The sequence below is a fragment of the Peromyscus eremicus genome, chromosome 5 (genome assembly GCF_949786415.1).
Source record: "Peromyscus eremicus chromosome 5, PerEre_H2_v1, whole genome shotgun sequence".
NCBI lineage: Eukaryota > Metazoa > Chordata > Mammalia > Rodentia > Cricetidae > Peromyscus > Peromyscus eremicus.
This window is the reverse complement of record NC_081420.1, coordinates 55,639,102-55,657,887: the sequence shown is the minus strand read 5'-3', so window position 1 is coordinate 55,657,887 and position 18,786 is coordinate 55,639,102. Positions and strand designations below refer to the sequence as shown.

The 18,786-nt window shown below is 41.5% G+C and overlaps 2 protein-coding genes across 11 annotated transcripts in view; one reads left to right on the top strand and one right to left on the bottom strand.

The window, feature by feature from the left end:
• Tasor2 (transcription activation suppressor family member 2) overlaps positions 1–3,126 on the bottom strand; it is a 47,904-nt gene extending 44,778 nt beyond the window's left edge. For 5 of the 7 annotated variants that reach the window (XM_059263471.1, XM_059263475.1, XM_059263479.1 and 2 more), the window contains exon 1: positions 2,928–3,126. The gene's annotated coding sequence lies outside the window, so the exon portion shown is untranslated. Of the gene's footprint in view, positions 1–2,362; positions 2,463–2,927 lie in introns of those variants that run through there. The other 2 variants (XM_059263472.1, XM_059263476.1) reach the window with 2 other exon arrangements.
• An 8-nt stretch (positions 3,127–3,134) lies between these two features.
• Positions 3,135–18,786, top strand: part of Asb13 (ankyrin repeat and SOCS box containing 13) — a 33,053-nt gene continuing 17,401 nt past the window's right edge. For 3 of the 4 annotated variants that reach the window (XM_059263481.1, XM_059263483.1, XM_059263480.1), the window contains exon 1: positions 17,749–17,887. In XM_059263481.1, the coding sequence (XP_059119464.1) occupies positions 17,845–17,887 (43 nt within the window). In that variant the 5' untranslated portion in view covers positions 17,749–17,844. Of the gene's footprint in view, positions 3,437–17,748; positions 17,888–18,786 lie in introns of those variants that run through there. The other variant, XM_059263482.1, reaches the window with a different exon arrangement.

Genomic DNA, 18,786 nt, shown 5'->3' with positions numbered 1-18,786 from the left:
AATCAGTTTAACATCTAACGTATTATCATTAAACAGATATAACTGGAGTGTGCAATAGTTTTAGAACTGTAAAGGAGTTGGCTGAGGATGTAGAAGAGTGCTTGTCTAGAATACACAAAGCTCTGCCTCAGTCCCTAGCACTGCATAAATTTAGCGTGGCAGTATGTCTGTAATCCTTGCATTTAAGAGAAGGCAGCAAAAAGATCAAGAGTTCAAATCCAGTCTTTGCTACATAAGTTCAAGGCCAGCCTGGGCTACAGTTTAAAAAAATGTATAAAAGACCATGGACACATGCTGTAACATAAATCTTGGCATATAAAACATGAATATAAAATGATTCTCTCTCTTTTTTTTTTTTTTTTTTTTTCCCGAAACAGGGTTTCTCTGTGTAGCTTTGCACCTTTCCTGGAACTCACTTGGTAGCCCAGGCTGGCCTCGAACTCAGAGATCCGCCTGGCTCTGCCTCCCGAGTGCTGGGATTAAAGGCGTGCGCGTGCGCCACCACCGCCCGGCTAAAATGATTCTCTTTAAGTTCAAAACAGGTGAATATTTGTGGGTTAATGAAAGGAAGATCATGGTGACATCAACAATACTTTCCTTCTAGAATAGACACAACACAAACCATTTCTAAGGTATCTGTAGTGCTCTATTAAGCAAGGTACAGAGATAGTCTTCCCTTTTTTTTTGTAAATACATTTTCACACACAATAAAAATCTATTCTCTTAGAAAGGGGGAAAAACAATATCTTTTCTTAAATGAACTTATAGATGCAATGAATAAGCTATTCAATGCAAACACAAGTATTCCAATGAGATTTTTCTATAGAAATTGAGATGATTCATCTGGAAGAAGAAAAGAAAGGAAAAAAAAGGGGGGGGGCTGGAAAGATGGCTCAGAGGTTAAGAGCACTGGCTGTTCTTCCAGAGGACCTGAGTTCAATTCCCAGCAACCACATGGTGGCTCATAACCATCTACAATAAAATCTGGTGCCCTCTTCTGGCCCGCAGGCTGAACACTCACTATATACATAATAAATAAATAAATCTTAAAAAAAAAAAAAAATCCACAGCATTCCCTGGTCCCCCAAAATAAAGTATCAATGTATGTTATAAAGCTACCATAACTAAAACAGTATGGTAACTGCTAAATAGGTCAAAGAGGAGTGTTCAGATCCAAGGTCATAAACAAGGGATAATGGACTGTCCCAAATGTTTGACTTTCTTATTCACTTGGCAAGATTAAAAATTAAAATAAGACCTTTTTTTCAACTATTAGATGGGTAAAGATGTTTAGAAAACATTGTTACCATCCAGTGCTGCCTAGCAGTAATGAAAACCATACCTAAGGGGAAATGAAAAATTAAAAATACAATCACTCCAGGGCATTTAACAGACTGCAAGCATTCTCATAAGAATTTGATTCTACAGAAACATTATCAGCATCACCTAAAGCATGTTTAAAATAGCTGCAGGGGGGAAAAAATCACAGCTTACAGTATTGTTATAAGAAAACGTTAGAACAGGGCTGGAGTGATGGCTCAGAGGTTAAGAGCTCTAGCTGCTCTTCCAGGGGTCCTGAGTTCAATTCCCAACAACCACATGGTGGCTCACAACCATCTATAATGAGATCAGGCGCCTGATTCTGGCATGCAGATGTACATTCAGACAAAACACTGTATAGATAATAAATAAAAATCTTTTAAAAAAGAGAATGTTAAAATGCCCACTGATGAGACACAAGGAATAAACATGTCTAATATATTTGTACTAAATAGATATGCTATGGGTAACAATATCAGGCAAGTTTCCTGGCAGTTTTCAAATTTCAATTTATTTAAACAAATGTTTGGGCTAGAAGAGATACCTGTCATTTACCTTTTTTATTTAAGAATGTAATGGTTAGGAAACGTATTAGCAACACATTTCAAACATTCTCTTCCTTAAAATAATAATTACAGACAAATAGTTATCTTCTTTTTTGATTGATATACTGGTGACAATGGAGCTCTCCTTTACTACAAGACAATTACCCAATAGAAAAGCATTCTCTTACACTATCAGGTACACGTGCTTTGTACTAAACCTGTTAGGTAGGATTTCCAACAATCTCAGATTCTATACTATTACACATACATCCGTTTTCTTTTTGCTTTCTTAGGGGGGAACACTGTGAGTCCTCAGGTCATTTGTATTATACAAGTTTAGGAAAGATTTTCATTAACTTCCCCATTCTAATTTCACTTTCAGAGAGAATACTCGTTAGAGTTGCTTAAAGTTAGGCATTTCAAACTGCTAAATCGCGATTAAAAGAAACTCGAAAACTTTCAATCTCCGATTTTGAAGTTAAGCCACGTTTTCCTACCAAGTGCTGGCTGGTACAGTCTTCTAACCAACTTCGGGACCAACCTACTGCACTATTCCTTCAACGTTACTCCAGCCGGCTGCTGACTTCCATATGGGGAGGCCCACTTATAACGTAATAAATAAATAAGTAATGCCACGTGTTGCCTTGGATTCCACAGACTTCACAAACTTGAGTTGAGCGGTTTCCCTAAGAAACCTCCGGGAACGAGTCAGTCCGACCCGAATACAGGGAAAACTTCAGGGCAGAATCTCCCACATCCCTCGGGAATGGAGCTGACCTGTGACAGGCGACACACACACGAAACGCTCCGGAGTCGTCCTGGCCCCAAGTGCAGAGACCACTTCCGAAGCCCTCCACGGGCTCGCACCATGACTACCTTTTCCGAGCTGGAGCAAAAACAAGCGTGGCTCCCCGTCCTGGGCGACCGAGGGATCTGCCCGGCGGCCCCCCGAGCGACGCCCACCCCGCCCGGCCGCCCTCAGTCACGGCGGAGCTCACCCCTGCCCACGGCTGTCTGTGGAGGTCCTCGCCCGAGACGCCCCCCCACCCGAGGGAGCGTTACCTGTCCCCGGCGCGGCCGCCTTCCCTGAGGAGCTGAGCTCGCCGCTCAGTGTCCTTCCCATGCTTGGCCGGCCCGTCCCTTTCTCCTCCTTGGCTCCTCGTCCTGCGGCGTCTCCCGACCTCTCCTCACAAACCCGGGCCTCCCGGCTGCGCGCGCTCCACTCCCTCAGCCTCACAGGCGGGTAAGCAGCCCTCGGAACAACCCCCGGCGCCAGCAACCGGAAGTAAAACCTCGTGGCCCGAGGAAAAAGGGAGGGGGCCGGTGAGACAGAAAGTGAAAACTGAAGCTCCCGTGGGCTCCTAACAGAGGCGAGCCAATCACAAGGAGGACGCCCAGGCGCAGGCGCGACCGTCAGCGGCGTCCACGTTGCGCTTGCCTTTCCTCTCTGCGCAGGCGCGAGGGCCACCGCTCGCTCTGGATTGGACAGCCAAGCCAGTTCCGTGGTTTCTCGCGGGACATAGGCGGCCGGATATGGATGGCGTGCACAGGAAGCCAAGATCCTGAGTCAGGTCAGCCTCTAGTGTCTTGCGGGTTGCTTATGCCCGGTTTCCGGTCTTTCGTGTACCAGGTGTTATAATGTGACAGGGCAAGATAGTACAATGACTCTTCCATCTTGTGTTCTTGCTGAGGCCATTTCAGGTTTAACTGGAATCTGATCTTCATGGAGAATCCTGTGGAAAATTAGCCAACTCTATTCTAGGTCCGATGCCCCAGCTAACTTAGCTTCTGTTTAACTGCTTGCTTGTCCAAACCTTACCCCCTGCAGCTGCTGAGTGAAATACCAGCATGTAGTTTTGCCCTTAAAAACTCCTTAGTGTAAATGTTGGAGGATACACTTAGGTCCAAATACCTGAGTATAGTCTCAGCTAGCTGGAGTAAAGACTTATCAACTGGCCATCAACATCATCTCTGGTGACTCTGGTTGGGTTGGTCTGGTGCGACATTTCAGAAACCTCACTGCTGTTTGAATTTGCTGAATATTAAATCCACACAAAACTTAAGTTCATTGTGTGAATTCCCCAGACCAACTTGAAGTTTATTATCTATGTGGAAAGTGTTGAGGTGACTATAAGTAACAATTCTGGCCTATCCCTGAAAGAAAATAAGCAGTACCAAGCCATAGACCCTGTGCCATGGTTTGAATATTTGTTACAATGAGACTTAGATATTCAATAGGATAGTATACTTGTGCCAAGTGCTATATTATGAGATTAGGGCCATGAACAAGGAAAAGAAGGACCCTATTCATAATTGAGTTCATTGTAGAGGTGAATTAAATTATAAGGTACCACAATTATTTCAGGTAATAACGTGCTGTGAAAACCTAGTAAATGGAGTTGGAAGTTGGAGACTGGAACAGAAGAAGAAGGTCGATTAAGATGCACCTAAAAGAGGATGCTTGAAGTTAAAACTCAAAGATGAAAGTGACCAAATGAATCCTTTGAGGTAGAGTTTTATGAGCAGAAAGGAAAACAAGTGTAACCTCCCCCACAAAGGTGAAAATAAGTGTTCAAGAATCCAAGAAGGATTCCTGAAAAGTGAAAAAACAGAAGATATTCACAATGCCTAAGAGCTGAGAGAACAGTCAGGCAATTGCCTACCACACAAGCATGAGGATCTGAATTCTGTCTCCAGAACTCATGTAAGGGGAAGAGGTGGCCCAGTTTATAATCCCAGCACCGAGAAAGGGGAAGCAGGTAAGCCCTGCCTAGTCTCTTTGTGAATCCAAGGCCAATGAGACCCTGTCTTAAAAGATAATATGGACAGATGCTGAGGAACAACACCTGAAGTTGACTTGTGATCCCCACACATATTGCACACATGCACCACACACAAACATGCACCTGCACACATCTACATACAGACAGAATAAAAGTACATAAAACCTAGGCAAAGGATGTAGTTCAGTTGTTTATCCAGTATGCAGGAAGCTCTAGGTTTGATCCCTAGAAATGCGTAAATTGGGTATGGTAGTGCAGGCATATAATCTCTGAAGGTGGAGGTAAGAAGATTAGGAATTCAAAGTCATCTTCAGCTACATAGCAAATTTGAGCCCAGGCCAAATCACAAGAGTACCTGTCAAAAACTGCACAGACTGTACACCTTAATGGTTTGTCTTAAACCAGTCAGGGCAAGAAATAGCCCACTGCCAGGTTTCTGGTGCATCGGATATATGATGGGATCTGATGAGATCTGTGTTTTGGAAATACTCTAATGACCACATAACACACTGGGTTTGATGTTGTTGGTTGTTTTACTCTTTGGTTTCTTTGGGGGGCCTGCCACCCGGCTCCCAAATAAATCACACAGAGGCTTATTCTTTCTTTTTAATTCCCGGCCTTAGCATGGCTTGTTTCTTGCCAGCTTTTCTTAAATTATCCCATCTACCTTTTGCCTCTGGGCTTTTTCCTTTTCTTAATTCTGTATATCTTACTTTCACTCTTACTTTGTGGCTGGCTGGGTGGCTGGCCCCTGGAGTCTTCCACCTTCTCTTGTTTCTAGATCTTTCTCTCCTCCCAGATATTTCCTCCTCTTTATTCTCTCTGCCTGTCAGCCCTGCCTATCCTTTCTCCTGCCTTGCTATTGGCCATTCAGCTCTTTATTAGATTAGTCAGGTGTTTTAGGCAGACAAAGTAACACAGCTTCACAGAGTTAAACAAATGCAACATAAAAGAATGCAGCACATCTTTGCATCATTAAACAAATGTTCCACAACATAAACAAATGTAACACATTTTAAAATAATATTCTACAACATTTTGGAGGTGTGGGAGTGAGGCAGAGGAAGAAACTAGAATAGACTTGGTTTTTGGATTATAGTTTCCATTTCTTTCCCGTCCCCCATGGTACCTTGTACAAAATTTTACTCAAAACAATCTTAATATGTAAATACCGACTTACTGAGTATGTTTCATTGCAGTAGAAAGAGGAAAGAACCAGTGGAAGAAAACAAAGAACAGTGCATTCAAAGAACCAGAGCATACTGAGTTCATTCATTCCACTGCTTTGGGGGGGAAAGCCCTGTAAAATTGGTCCAGTAATGATTTATGTTACTTGAAATCTTCTTGTTCCAAATCTCCTCTTAAATTAGCTGCTAATTTTACTTTCTCATTTGAATAATACCAATCTCAGATGTGAATATGTGCAAAGAACAAGAAATATATATATATGCATAAACACAGACACATGTCATAATACTCTGTCTTAATCACTGTTCTATTGCTGTGAAGAGACACCATGACTAAGGCAATTCTTATAAGAGAAAGCATTTAATTGGGGGCATGCAGCCGGGTGGTGGTGGCGCACGCCTTTAATCCCAGCACTCGGGAGGCAGAGGCAGGTAGATCTCTGTGAGTTCGAGGCCAGCCTGGTCTCCAAAGCGAGTTCCAGGAAAGGTGCAAAGCTACACAGAGAAACCTTGTCTCGAAAAAAAAAAATTGGGGGGCATGCTTATAGAGATTTAGTCCATTGTCATCATGACAAGGAGCATGGTGGCATGCAGGCAGTGCTGGAGCAGTAGCTGAGAGCTACATCATATCATAATCATTAGGCAGAGAGGGGGCTTGTTGAAACCTCAAAACCTGTCCCTAATGACACACTTCCTCCAATAAGGTCACAACTCCTATTCCCTTTAATCCTTTCAAATAGTGCCACTCCTTGGTGACTAAGCATTCAAATATATGAACTTCTGGGAGCCATTCTTACTGAAAGCACATGTACCCATTATTTTGTATAATAGGTAAACAATTCATAAAAGAGGGGGAAATTAGAAAGAGAATGGCTTCTTAGTAAAGAAGGCTTCCTGGGGGGAAAGTGAGTTCCTATTACTGAAGACATTATGCACTTCAGAAACAGGACCCAGAGTCCCCTGAGCTGTAACTGACCTGAAAGCTAGTTGATGATTAACTTTCATGGTACCAGAAGGCACCATGTAAGCTTCCAAAAGAGGGAATCAACCTAACCGGCTATGACACCTATGAACCACAACAATGACCAACAAGGCACGATAACCCTTAGGGTACAATAATGGTACACATATGTAGTAACCAACATCTCTCTAATTGGATTTAAGACATGCTCAGTAAGAAAGCAATCGTGCCTGGTACTGGGAACCTAGCCAATTACTTGGAGCTGGTGATATCATGAATCTTGGAGAACTATAACTACTTTACCAGCCTAATAATCCCCAACTATATTCTAAATATTTCTTCTTCTTCTTTTTCTTTTTTGAGACAGGGTTTCTCTGTTTAGCTTTGGAGCCTGTCCTCGACCTCACTCTGTAGACCAGGCTGGCCTCAGACTCACAGAGATCTGCCTGCCTCTGCCTCCTGAGTGCTGGGATTAAAGGCATATGCCACCACAGCCCAGCTCTAAATATTTATTCTTACACCCACAGATAATTGTAGTCTCACATCAGGGAAACATCTCTTTGCAACTGGTGGAGACAATTAGAGAAAACCACAACCAATCAAAATGCAGAATAATGAGGCCCAGTCTGAATGGATACATCTACAGTACAACTCCATCACCTAAAACTCAGGAAACATTGTGGAAGAGTGGGTGGAAAGATTGTAGAACTAACATGAAAGGGAGAAATCCCAGGAGGCCTCAGCCCTACAGAAAGAACTACAGGTAGCTAAATAAGACTGAAATCTGAAGAAACTGTTTTCCCCTGGAAAGAGCACACTAAATTGGTTATTCAATACTAAAAAGGGTCACCCCTGAAAACATACAAGTGACGTTATACAAACTGGGCAGGTTGTACTTACGTATTTAAGAGTGTGTGTGTGTGTGTGTGTGTGTGTGTGTGTGTGTGTGTGTTTATATACATATGTAACAACAATGAAAAAAGGCAATGAATTTGAAAAAGAGCAAGAAGAAGTATAGGGGAGGGTTTGGAAGCAGGAAAGGGAAGGATTTTATCTAATTTTTGTTTTATCTGAAATTATCTAATCATATTACTCTCCAAAGTAAAAAAAAATAAAGAAATAAAAGTTTTTAAAAAAGAAGGCCTCCTGAGGATCTGGAGGTTCTGTTTCAAGCATCTACATGATAAATCACAACTCCAATTGTAAGAGATCTGATGCACTCTTCTGGCCTCCAAAGGCACCAGGCACACAAGTGGTGCACAGCCATATGTGCAGGTAAAAATACATAAAATTAAAAAAAAAAATTAAGGCCTCCTATTATGCCACATGGCATAATCCCAAGAAGTGTCTACAACAAAATAAAGCATAACCACACAAAATGAGTTCAGTGCAAAAATATGGCCGGTATGTGATTATCACATTACTGGAAAGTAACAGAGATAGATAAGGTAGACAGGTAGCCTCAAACTACACTGTAAAAGTCAGTCTTTCCATCTTGGAAACAGGTTGCTCATTTCTTTTATAAAGAAAAAACAGTCTAGTATTGACTTAGTCATGTGGTTGTTAGTAGTCACTCTTATGCAGATCTATAATGAAAAAGAGCAATCTAGACAAAGAAAAGTGAAAATGTGCAGTTTGAGGAGAAAAGGAGCACCAGGAAGTGTTTTGTTGGAGTCAAGTCCTGCGATCAAAAAGACAAAAAGTTTAAAGAAAAGCCTGATTCTAGCTGGGCGGTGGTGGTGCATGCCTTTAATTCCAACACTCGGGAGGCAGAGGCAGGCCAGCAGATTTCTGTGAGTTCAAGGCCAGCCTGGTCAGCAGAGCAAGTTCCAGGACAGGCTCCAAATAGAGAAACTTTGTCTCAAAAAACAAAAACAAACAAGAAAAGAAAAGAAAAAAGCTTGATTCTAAATGGAATAAAGGGAGTTTTGGCCTCAGGGGAAAGCCCCAACTTCTGAAAGTAATTAAAGAAAAGCTTAAGCAGTAGAGGAAACCATTAAAAAGAGAAAGCTCTTGCAAATGCAGTTGAAGGAGGAGGCCAAGTTCCAGCCCTATCAATCAGTGGAACTTGGCAGCTTCAGGGAGAGACTGGAATAGTGGGAGCATTTAGGTGGTTCTGGCTTTATAGTCAAGGATACAAGAGAGGGATTGTGGAGTTTCCCTTTGTAGCTAAGGGAAGCTGGCCAGGCCAGGCCAGGTCAGGGGTGTCTCTGCATGGAGGCCAAGGGAGGATATGTATAAAACTGTGAGGGTGAATCCTGGATTATGTTGTAGACCCCAAGATATTGGAGATGCCAGAATCATGAGACACCTGTCAAGGAAAGTTGCAGACTGAGTATGGAACCAGCACAGGAGAGAAAAATATATTGCAGTCAACAAAGTTGAAAGGAGTTGGAGATCTGAAGCACCCACTGACATCAGACATGGAGATGCAGAATTTGGAGTTTGCCTTGCTGAGTTTTAGCCTTGCTTTGGTCTAGTATTTCTTCAATATGCTTCTTTCCTTCATTTTTGAATAGTAATGTATATTCTGTGCCACTGTATGTTGGAAGTATACAATCTACTTTTTTTTGGTTTTGATTTTATAGGGGGTTACATGAGTTTCAGAAGAGACTTTGAACTTTGGACTTTTAAGCAGTGTTGAGAGTGTGATGGACTGTGGTGACTTTGAAGTTGAACTGAATGCATTTTTGCATTTTGATAAGGCTGCAATCCTATAGGAGTCAGGGAATGGAATGTGGTGGTTTAAATAATAATGGCCCCCAGAGGTTCATATATTTGAATACTTAGTCACCAGGGAGTGGAACTCTTTGAAAGGATTACAAAGATTACAGGGCTTGGCCTTTTAAGAGGAAGTGTGTCACTAGGGGTGGGTTTTGAGTCAACAAGCCCCACTCCCCTCTCCCTAATGGTCATGGAGTAGCTCTCAGCTACTGCTCTAGCACTGCCTGCATGCTACCATGCTCCCTGCCATGATGATAATACACTTAAACCTCTGAAACTGTAAGCAAGCTCCCAATTAAATGCTTTCTCTTGTAAGAGTTGCCTTGGTCATGGTGTCTCTTCACAGAAATAGAACAGTGATAAAGACACAGAAAAAAAAATTCTAAGGAACTACTATGAACAACTCATGACAACAAATTAGGTAAATTGGATAAACAAATTTTGAAACAGGAACAGATTGCTAAAACTGACCCCAGAAGAAATAGAAATGTAGGCTAGCAGGATGACTCAGTGAGCTAAGGCACTTGCCTCTAAATCTAACAGTCTGAGTTCATACCTCAGGACACATATTGTAGAAGGTGAGAATTGACTCTTGCAAGTTGTCCTCTGATGACTATACACATGCTTACCACAGATAAATAAGTGTAATTAAAATTTTAAAAAGTAATAGAAAATGTGAATAAACCTATCTCAAGTAGGTTTAAGTCAGTAATTTAAAAGTTTGCACACACAAAAATCCCAGATTCAGGGAGCTTCACTGTGAATTCTAAAATAATGTTTAAAGACTGACATCAGTGCTTCGCAACCCCTTTTTATAAACCAGATGAGGTAAAATTTCCAAAATCACTCATGAGTTCATTACCTTGATACCAAAACTAGCAAAATATAACAGGAAAATTACAAACCACATTTCTTATAAATAAAGATGCAAAAACTCCTAAAAAACCTTGAAGCCAGCATCACATGGAAAGTTAAAATGATTAAACAGCATAAGAATAAATCACATCTAAGTGCAAGGACATTTTAATACCAATGGCAATCAACATGATACAAAAGTATAAAACTATGGTTATTATACCAATTGAAAAGGCTATGTTTGAGAAAATACATCCTTTCATGATTAAAAAAAAAGTACATTAGGTGGCGCACACCTTTAATCCCAGCACTCGGGAGGCAGAGGCAGGTGGATCTTTGTGAGTTCGAGGCCAGCCTGGTCTACAGAGCGAGATCCAGGACAGGCACCAAAACTACACAGAGAAACCCTGTCTCAAAAAACCAAAAAAAAAAAAAAAAAAAAAAAAAAAAAGTAAATTAGGGGAGCCTCCTTAATAGAGATGTGCTGTGGATATCGCTATATGTAAATAAACTCTGATTGGCCAATAGCCAGACAGGAAGTATAGGCGGGACTAACAGAGAAGAGAATTGAGGGAACAGGAAGGGAGGAGAGAGACTGCCTGGAGCCGCCGCCAGGACAAGGAAGATGTAAGGTACCAGTAAGCCATGAGCCATGTGGCAAAGTAAAGTTTAATAGAAATGGGCTAAATATAAGAGTAAAAGCTAGACAATGACAGGCCTGAGCTAATAGCCAAGCAGTTTAAATAATGTAAGAGTCTGTGTGTTTATTTTATAAGTGGGCTCTGGGACTGGCAGGACTTGGTGGCGGGAGCTGGAGAGAAATTCTCCAGCAACAAATGGCGCCCAACGGCTCGAGTTTCCACCTTAAACCTGAGAATATTTAATAACCAATTCTAAATAGAGCCAAAACCAGGTTCCTGCTTCATGTCTCATACGGCAGCTAGACGCCACAAAACGCAGGTTTGAACTACTGGTGGGTTCCTGGCCTTCGCATTTGACCGGCAGTATGGCAGGAATAAGGCGTCTGCCAGCAGCACATTATGCTGTGTGGTAGATTTAGTCTTTACTAGTATATATTAAAAGAAAAAAAAAAAGAGGTTTCTGGGCTACACGCTACTTTGATAAAAGCATAGACCCAGTATTTCTGAGAGTTACGGCTCCCAGAGCTGGCGGAAAACGGACCACCACCATGTTGGGAAACTAAAGTGGGCGGAGCCAGCAGCCACAGCGCTGTTTCAGTCTTAGAATGCTGCAGTTTAAATCAATAGGTTCACAATAAGACTGATTCAGATGGAATAGTTCACAATGTGTGTAAAATGTACGTAGGCTTAAAAGAGAGAAAAAAGAAATATATACAGTTATATAAACAAATAGATAGTTTTTAAAAATAAGTCTTTAAGGAAACATTAAAGGTAATAAGCCATGTAAAGAATGGCTATCACACAGAGAATCTGGATTATGTTGTCTTTGATATTCGTAACTGAAGAAAAACATTTGATTGTAAAAGCTGTTGAGTTATGCCAAAATGTAAATTTTAAAGGTATCTTGACTTCAAAATTTGGATATAAGGATATGTTGCTTTGGAAAAGAGTCTCTGCTTTTGTTTCCACAGAAAGCCAGAGGCTATGGATTTGTTCCAGATTAAGATACATCAGGTTTGACCAGCCAAGACCGCCTGAAAGGTCTCCAATGACACCATGGCCCAAATGATCCAACATCCAAAACGGTTTTAGGCAACTGGCTCAGATGATACACCCTCATGGACTACTCCATAATCCTAAAAATTTCTTTCTGTCCCCATAAGATACAGCGTCCCCCTCCAGCAGGAAGTAGTAAGAGAAGCTACGCCCAAATTCCCAAATATACCAAGCTGGCTTTAGAGATGGAATTGGCTCACTCCCCCTCTAAACCCAGACATATTGCTTAAAAAAAAAAATGGTTAAGAGATTCTTATGTCCCAAATCAAAAGAGCCCTCTGGTGTGGGACAGAGAAAAACCAATATTTTTATTTAAAGCAGGTTGATTATAAATACAATCTCTTTCTAAAGAAAAAAAGGGGATAGTTTAGATATGATAGGATGAAAGGGTAGATTAATGAACCTACTTTTAAAGGGTAACAACTTGTTTAAAATGTTTTGCATTGCTATAGATTTTAGTTTATTGATACAAATTTAAACTTAATTTTGTTATACTGTATATATATTTCTATTCTTGTTTGAGGTATTATGTTTATGTAACTCATTTAAAATTGTAATGGATAATTAAAAAATAGATTAATAGTTAGTCATCTATGATAATATTTGTAGCCATGTTAGTTAAGTCTTCTAGGTATACATAGACATTTCAGATAGATAGGTAGTCTTCAAACACTTCAAAGACCTACAGAATATGGCATTTAAAATGTTTTAAAAATTTAGACTTTTTGGACAGTGAGACATGTCTGCTCCTGACAGCACCGATTTACTTCAGAGAGGAGGATGGGCATCGAAGACACTCCATATGGAGTTTATCTTCACCTTGACAAAAATAGCCATTTGGGCAAGAAACTATTCTTGCCTGGACTGCCTGATCAACTGGACATGCAGGACCCATAGAAAGGTGACCACTGAACTTTGCTTGACAAAATGGTCCTTCAGGTTCCTGCTTTGCAGAGAAAACTGCCAGACATTCTACAAGACACAGAAAAAAGTGAATAAGAGACTCTAGGCCTGTGGGCTGAAGACAGATGCCCCAACTTTACAAGAAAACTTTGGATGACTGTCCAGGCTCAGCTGTCTCTGTCTACCCTGCAAGACTCCCAAAAGTTGCTTGCATCCTTCTCCCATTTCTCAGGCAGTATTATATCCTTCTGAGGTCTTTGATGTGGTTAAAGACTAGATACTTACAATTTTCCTTAGTTATAATAAAAGATAAGTTAGATATAAAACCTTAAACTCACAAATATAAGATAGATAGGATCTCTTCTTTAATATTGTAACTGTAATACTTGCTTGATAATTGTTTTGTTATATGTAATTTTACTATGTTAAAGTTAAAACCTTCCTTTTTAAAAAAAAGAAGAAAAGGGGAAGTGCTGTGGATATCGCTATATGTAAATAAACTCTGATTGGCCAATAGCCAGACAGGAAGTATAGGCGGGACTAACAGAGAAGAGAATTGAGGGAACAGGAAGGGAGGAGAGAGACTGCCTGGAGCCGCCGCCAGGACAAGGAAGATGTAAGGTACCAGTAAGCCATGAGCCATGTGGCAAAGTAAAGTTTAATAAAAATGGGCTAAATATAAGAGTAAGAGCTAGACAATGACAGGCCTGAGCTAATAGCCAAGCAGTTTAAATAATGTAAGAGTCTGTGTGTTTATTTTATAAGTGGGCTCTGGGACTGGCAGGACTTGGTGGCGGGAGCTGGAGAGAAATTCTCCAGCAACAGAGATGTCTATAAAGCACCCATTCTAATATCATGCTTAATAGTGAAACATTGAATGCTTTCCCATTGTGGTCAAAAATAAGACTAGATCTGTCTGTTCCCAAGAATTCTCTTCAATATTGTATTAGAAGTATAGCAAAGAGAATAAAAAAAAATTCATTTATATTAGAAAAGGTTGTAGAATTGATCAATATTTAAAAAAATCCATTATCAATCATGTGTTCTACATTTATACTGAAAAATATTAAATTTAAGAAAGGCATTTCCAATACTACAAAAAACAAGACATTTAGAAATAGATTTCACAAAAGAATTGGAAGACATGAATACTGAAAGCTACAAAACAATTTTGAAAGAAAGACAAATAAATGGGCAGTTACTCCATGCTTTGAGCCAAAACATTGAACACTGTTAAGAAGACAGTGCCTCCCAGTGACCTATAAGTTAAATGCATTCTTCATCAAAATCCCAACTGATTTTTCCGTTAGCAGAAATAAGCAATCTGATCTTGTAATTCAGGTGAATGCAACACTTCTAATACAGCTGTAAACACATTAGGAAAGGACGAAATTGACTCACTCTCTCTGATTTCTGAATTTATTACAAAGTTATGGTAGAGAAGGAATTAAGAAAGGAAAGATGGAACCGGTCGGTGGTGGCGCACGCCTTTAATCCCAGCACTCCGGAGGCAGAGCCAGGTGGATCTCTGTGAGTTCGAGGCCAGCCTGGGCTACCAAGTGAGTTCCAGGAAAGGCGCAAAGCTACACAGAGAAACCCTGTCTCGAAAAACCAAAAAAAAAAAAAAAAAAAAAAAAAAGAAAGAAAGGAAAGATGGAAGGAGGGCTGGAGGAAAGGCAGGAGGGAGGGATGGAGAGGGGGAAGGAAGGTGGGAAATGAATAAAGCAGAGAGGGAACCAGAACAAGGATTATTACATCACTGAAGTCTACAAGTCAAAACATGGATTTCATAAAAGATTTCAGTGGTTTCATTAAAGTGTGACTGGCGAATGAAAGATAAGATTCTATATTAGTTTAAAAGGGGTGGGGGGTGTTTCAGGCTTATATAACTTTTTATCCTGATTTGTTGAATGCAAAAAGAAGCCCCTGAACTTCCTAGAACAATTTTGAACATTTTACAAATTTCAGAGACTTTATGATCTTACATTAACGCCTGAGTGATAGGTGTTTCCGTTTTACAGAGGAAAAGTTCAATAAGATAATTCTTTGATCATTAAAAAAAAGATACAATACATTCTCATTTGCCTAAAACCTGCTAATACCATCCTTCCCTGGCAGGTGGAATGAAATACAACTTCTTCTTAAAACCACATTTTTTTCTTTCTTCCTTCCTTTCTTCTTTTCCTTTTTTTCTTTTTTCGAGACAGGGTTTCTCTGTGTAGCTTTAGAGATTGTCCTAGAACTTGTTCTGTAGACCAGGCTGGCCTCAAACTCACAGAGATCTGCCTGCCTCTGCCTCCCGAGTGCTGGGATTAAAGGCATGTGCCACCACCACCTGGCTAAAACCACATTTCTTACCTTTACCTCTGAGAAATGTTCCTGTCTATGGTGACCAATGGGGATTTACCAGTACATTAGACTTGAGAACTGTCCCATTCTGAGTGGTCCTTCTGAAAAAACTTGTTGAATAAATGATCAATCAGATGCTAGCTTTCAAGTCATTTTTTTTTTCCTTTCTGACAGCAAGAAGTCAGCCACCATGCTGATAAAGGAAGGACTTAAAGCTATGGAGTGGAAGAGAAATTGGATCCTGAAGCTTTTCCAGAATGGCATCCTGGGGACCACTCTGGGAACCAATCTGACTCAGCTTTGTCAAAGTGGTTATACTAATTTTTCCCTTCCACTGGTCAGATATAAGAATTAATTCTTCACCAGGTGTGATGCTGCATGCCTTTAATCCCAGCACTAGGGAAGCAGAGGCGGGTGGATCTCTGTAAGTTTGAGGCCAGCCTGGTCTACGAATCGAGTTCCAGGACAGCCAGGGCTGTTACACAGAGAAACCCTGTCTTGAAAAACCAAAAAAAAAAAAAAAAAAAAAAAAAAAGAGGGAGGGTTTCTGCAATAAATACTGAAGTCAGCCATCAGAATGGAGGAAAAACACCACAAGCAATTAATAAGCAAATGATTGCTTAAGAAACATGTAGCAAGCATTAGTATAAAACTTGTATACATACATGTATATATTCACATATGCTCTGTGTGGCATATACTCAGATCTGCAGAATACTTGTCAGGGAAGAAATGTTGAAGAAAATACGAACATGCAGACATATCACACTGACAAGAAGGAATACAGAATTCCACAGCAAATATGTTAAAATAATAAAATAAAAGCCTATTACAGCTGGGTATGGTGGCACATGCCTTTAATCCCAGCACTCAGGAGGCAGAGGCAGGTGGATCTCTATGAGTCTGAGGCCAGCCTGGTCTACAAAGAGAGTTCCAGGACAGCTAAGGCTGTTACAAAGAGAAATCCTGTCTCCAAAAACTAAAAAAAACAAACCCAAAACCAAACAAAGCCAATACAAAGCAAAAAGACCCCTCCCAAAGCCCATTACATCTGTTTAAAAATGCAGAAAACTTGCAAGAAAACATGCAAAAGGGCTGAGGAGATGGCTCAGTGGGTAATGCGTTTGCTGCACCATCTGTGAGGACCTGAGTTTGGATCCTCAGAACTCAAGTAAAAGCTGAGTGGTGTAGCCAGTCATTCATAATCCCAGCACTCCTGTACCTAGATGAGAGGAAGAGGAGGAGGCAGGAGGCTCCGTGGAAGCTCACAGGCTTGACATTTGCAGGGGTGAACAGGTGACCCTGTCTGAAACAAAGTGGAAGGCGAGGACTGATGAGGGTATCCTCTGACTGGCACATACAGGTACACTCACATACACATCATACAAAGAATGAAACAAACAACTACAAGAGCCAAAATTTGATAGACAAATGGCCAAAAGGATGTAGTAAACACACATTACTAAAAGGCTTGGAATTTTATTCCAAGACTTCCCCAGGAGTTTGGATCTTCAACAGATAGCATTCAAGGCCCCCTAAATAAATGCAGCACCTATGGTCCAACATGCATATGAAGTGTAGGGTCATCCAAGCGTTCCTTCCTCAGATGATGACTTCTAGTGCTGTTTCCAACAATCCTGATGTTTTCATGTTCAAGTCAGAATGTATTTCTATACTGAGGCTCAATACAGGTTAAAGTGAGAGAATATCCCAAGAGGTTGCAGTTAACTTTGATAAGATTAAGTCTTCTGAAAAAAGAAAAGGAAAGAAAATCATAATGAAGCATAGTACAGTTCACTTACTGGTTGACTCGGAATCCCCGGGGAAGACTGGTTTCTCATTTCTGCCTGGCTGCTCATGGCACTCCAGCTTGCTTCTGCTAAAATGGTTAGCGAGACACCAGATTAAAACTGTCCACCAAGAAATGTGTTTTTCGTCAATGAACTTCAACTATTTGGAAGTTATTATTTATTTTTGAAAAGAATCAGGCATTTTGATCACTAGCTTCACTGGAAGGCTCTTTTTAAAGCCATGAATGTCAGGATACTTTGCTCAGCAGGATCGGTGTAAACTATAGAAGGCCAGTTTTGGCAGCTAGGCACATTTTGCAAGTGGGTACGCGTTTTAGGAACCAAACATTTTACATAGGGGCACATCTTTTACATACGGACACAGGTATCCGGGCTTTTCGTCTAAACATAGGACTTGTTAATGGACACGTATTCACACGTGTAACGTGTCAATACGGGCGCACATTTTGCACACTTCAGTCTGCATGTGCAAGTATGCACACCTTTGCTGGTGACAGCAGAATGGGACGCACGGGTTGCGCGCTGCGAATCAACAGAAACTACAACTCCCAGAGGTGGCTACGGAAGCAGTCAGGCCACGCCCAGCGGCCTGCGCTCGGGGGTAGGTCCCGGCTCAGGTCCTGGCTTGGTCCTGGCTTAAGTCCGGGCTCACGTCCCAGCGCCCGGAGTCACAAGGCCGGTAGGCAGGGGCCCCTAGCCGGCAAGCCGCATGGAGCCGCGCGCCGGGGACGGCTGCTTTCTGGGAGATGTGGGTACGTGCTTCGCGCCGCAGAGGCCAAGGGCACCACATAGGGGCTGGAGCCAGGACCAGGAGATCAGCTCTTAGGGACAGAGTAAGCTCATGGATGGCCTTTATCCCGGAGATGGGCAGCACTCCCCGCTCCGAGTTGTTGGGGTGGGATGTAGAGATTCGAGCAGGGTCCAGGTGATCCTGAGCATCTCAGATCGGAGTTTAATGTCTGTCATCTTAATTTCAGTCCTGTGCACTGCGGGGCTGGTTATCCCTGTGTTGTACCAGGTGTGGGATTCAGAACCGCCAGTTCACCCGAGCACCGCACACTTTGGGGATCACGCGGGTCGTTGCCCAGTTCAGTGGCAGAACCTGGGAAGTGTGTGTGCACTGGGCACACTGGTTGGCAGCCTCAGCAGGAGCCCACTGCGGGTGCTGCACCACCTTCCGGGCACTTGGTGCAGTGTGCATGCAGGGTCACAGCATCCTACCTGTACTCCAGCTGCTCCAGAATGAGGACACGGTCCAACACTGGGACATGCCTATCGCTCAAGAAGTGTTCTCTACCTTTAGGGCACCCTTAGAATGAAGTGGATTCAAAGGCGAAGGAGCGTTCTTTGGAGAAGTAAATTTTTTCTTGCTTACAAAGTAATATGATAAATGAAAGTGTATTGTGAAAGCTTGGAAAGAAAACAAAACAACAACAAAGCTAAACAAACCAAAATGTCCACCCTGCCCCAGCATTTTTACAGGAGTAAAAACAGTAAGGTAAAGAAAATAAAAAATCTTAAGAGTTAATTTAGCTGAGTAGGAAATTGCAGTCATAACAAAGCAGATAAATATTTTAATTGATTTTTGCAAAACAAACACCTTCAGAATGATCAAAAACCTTTAATGAACATCTGTTTTTCTTGGCACCCT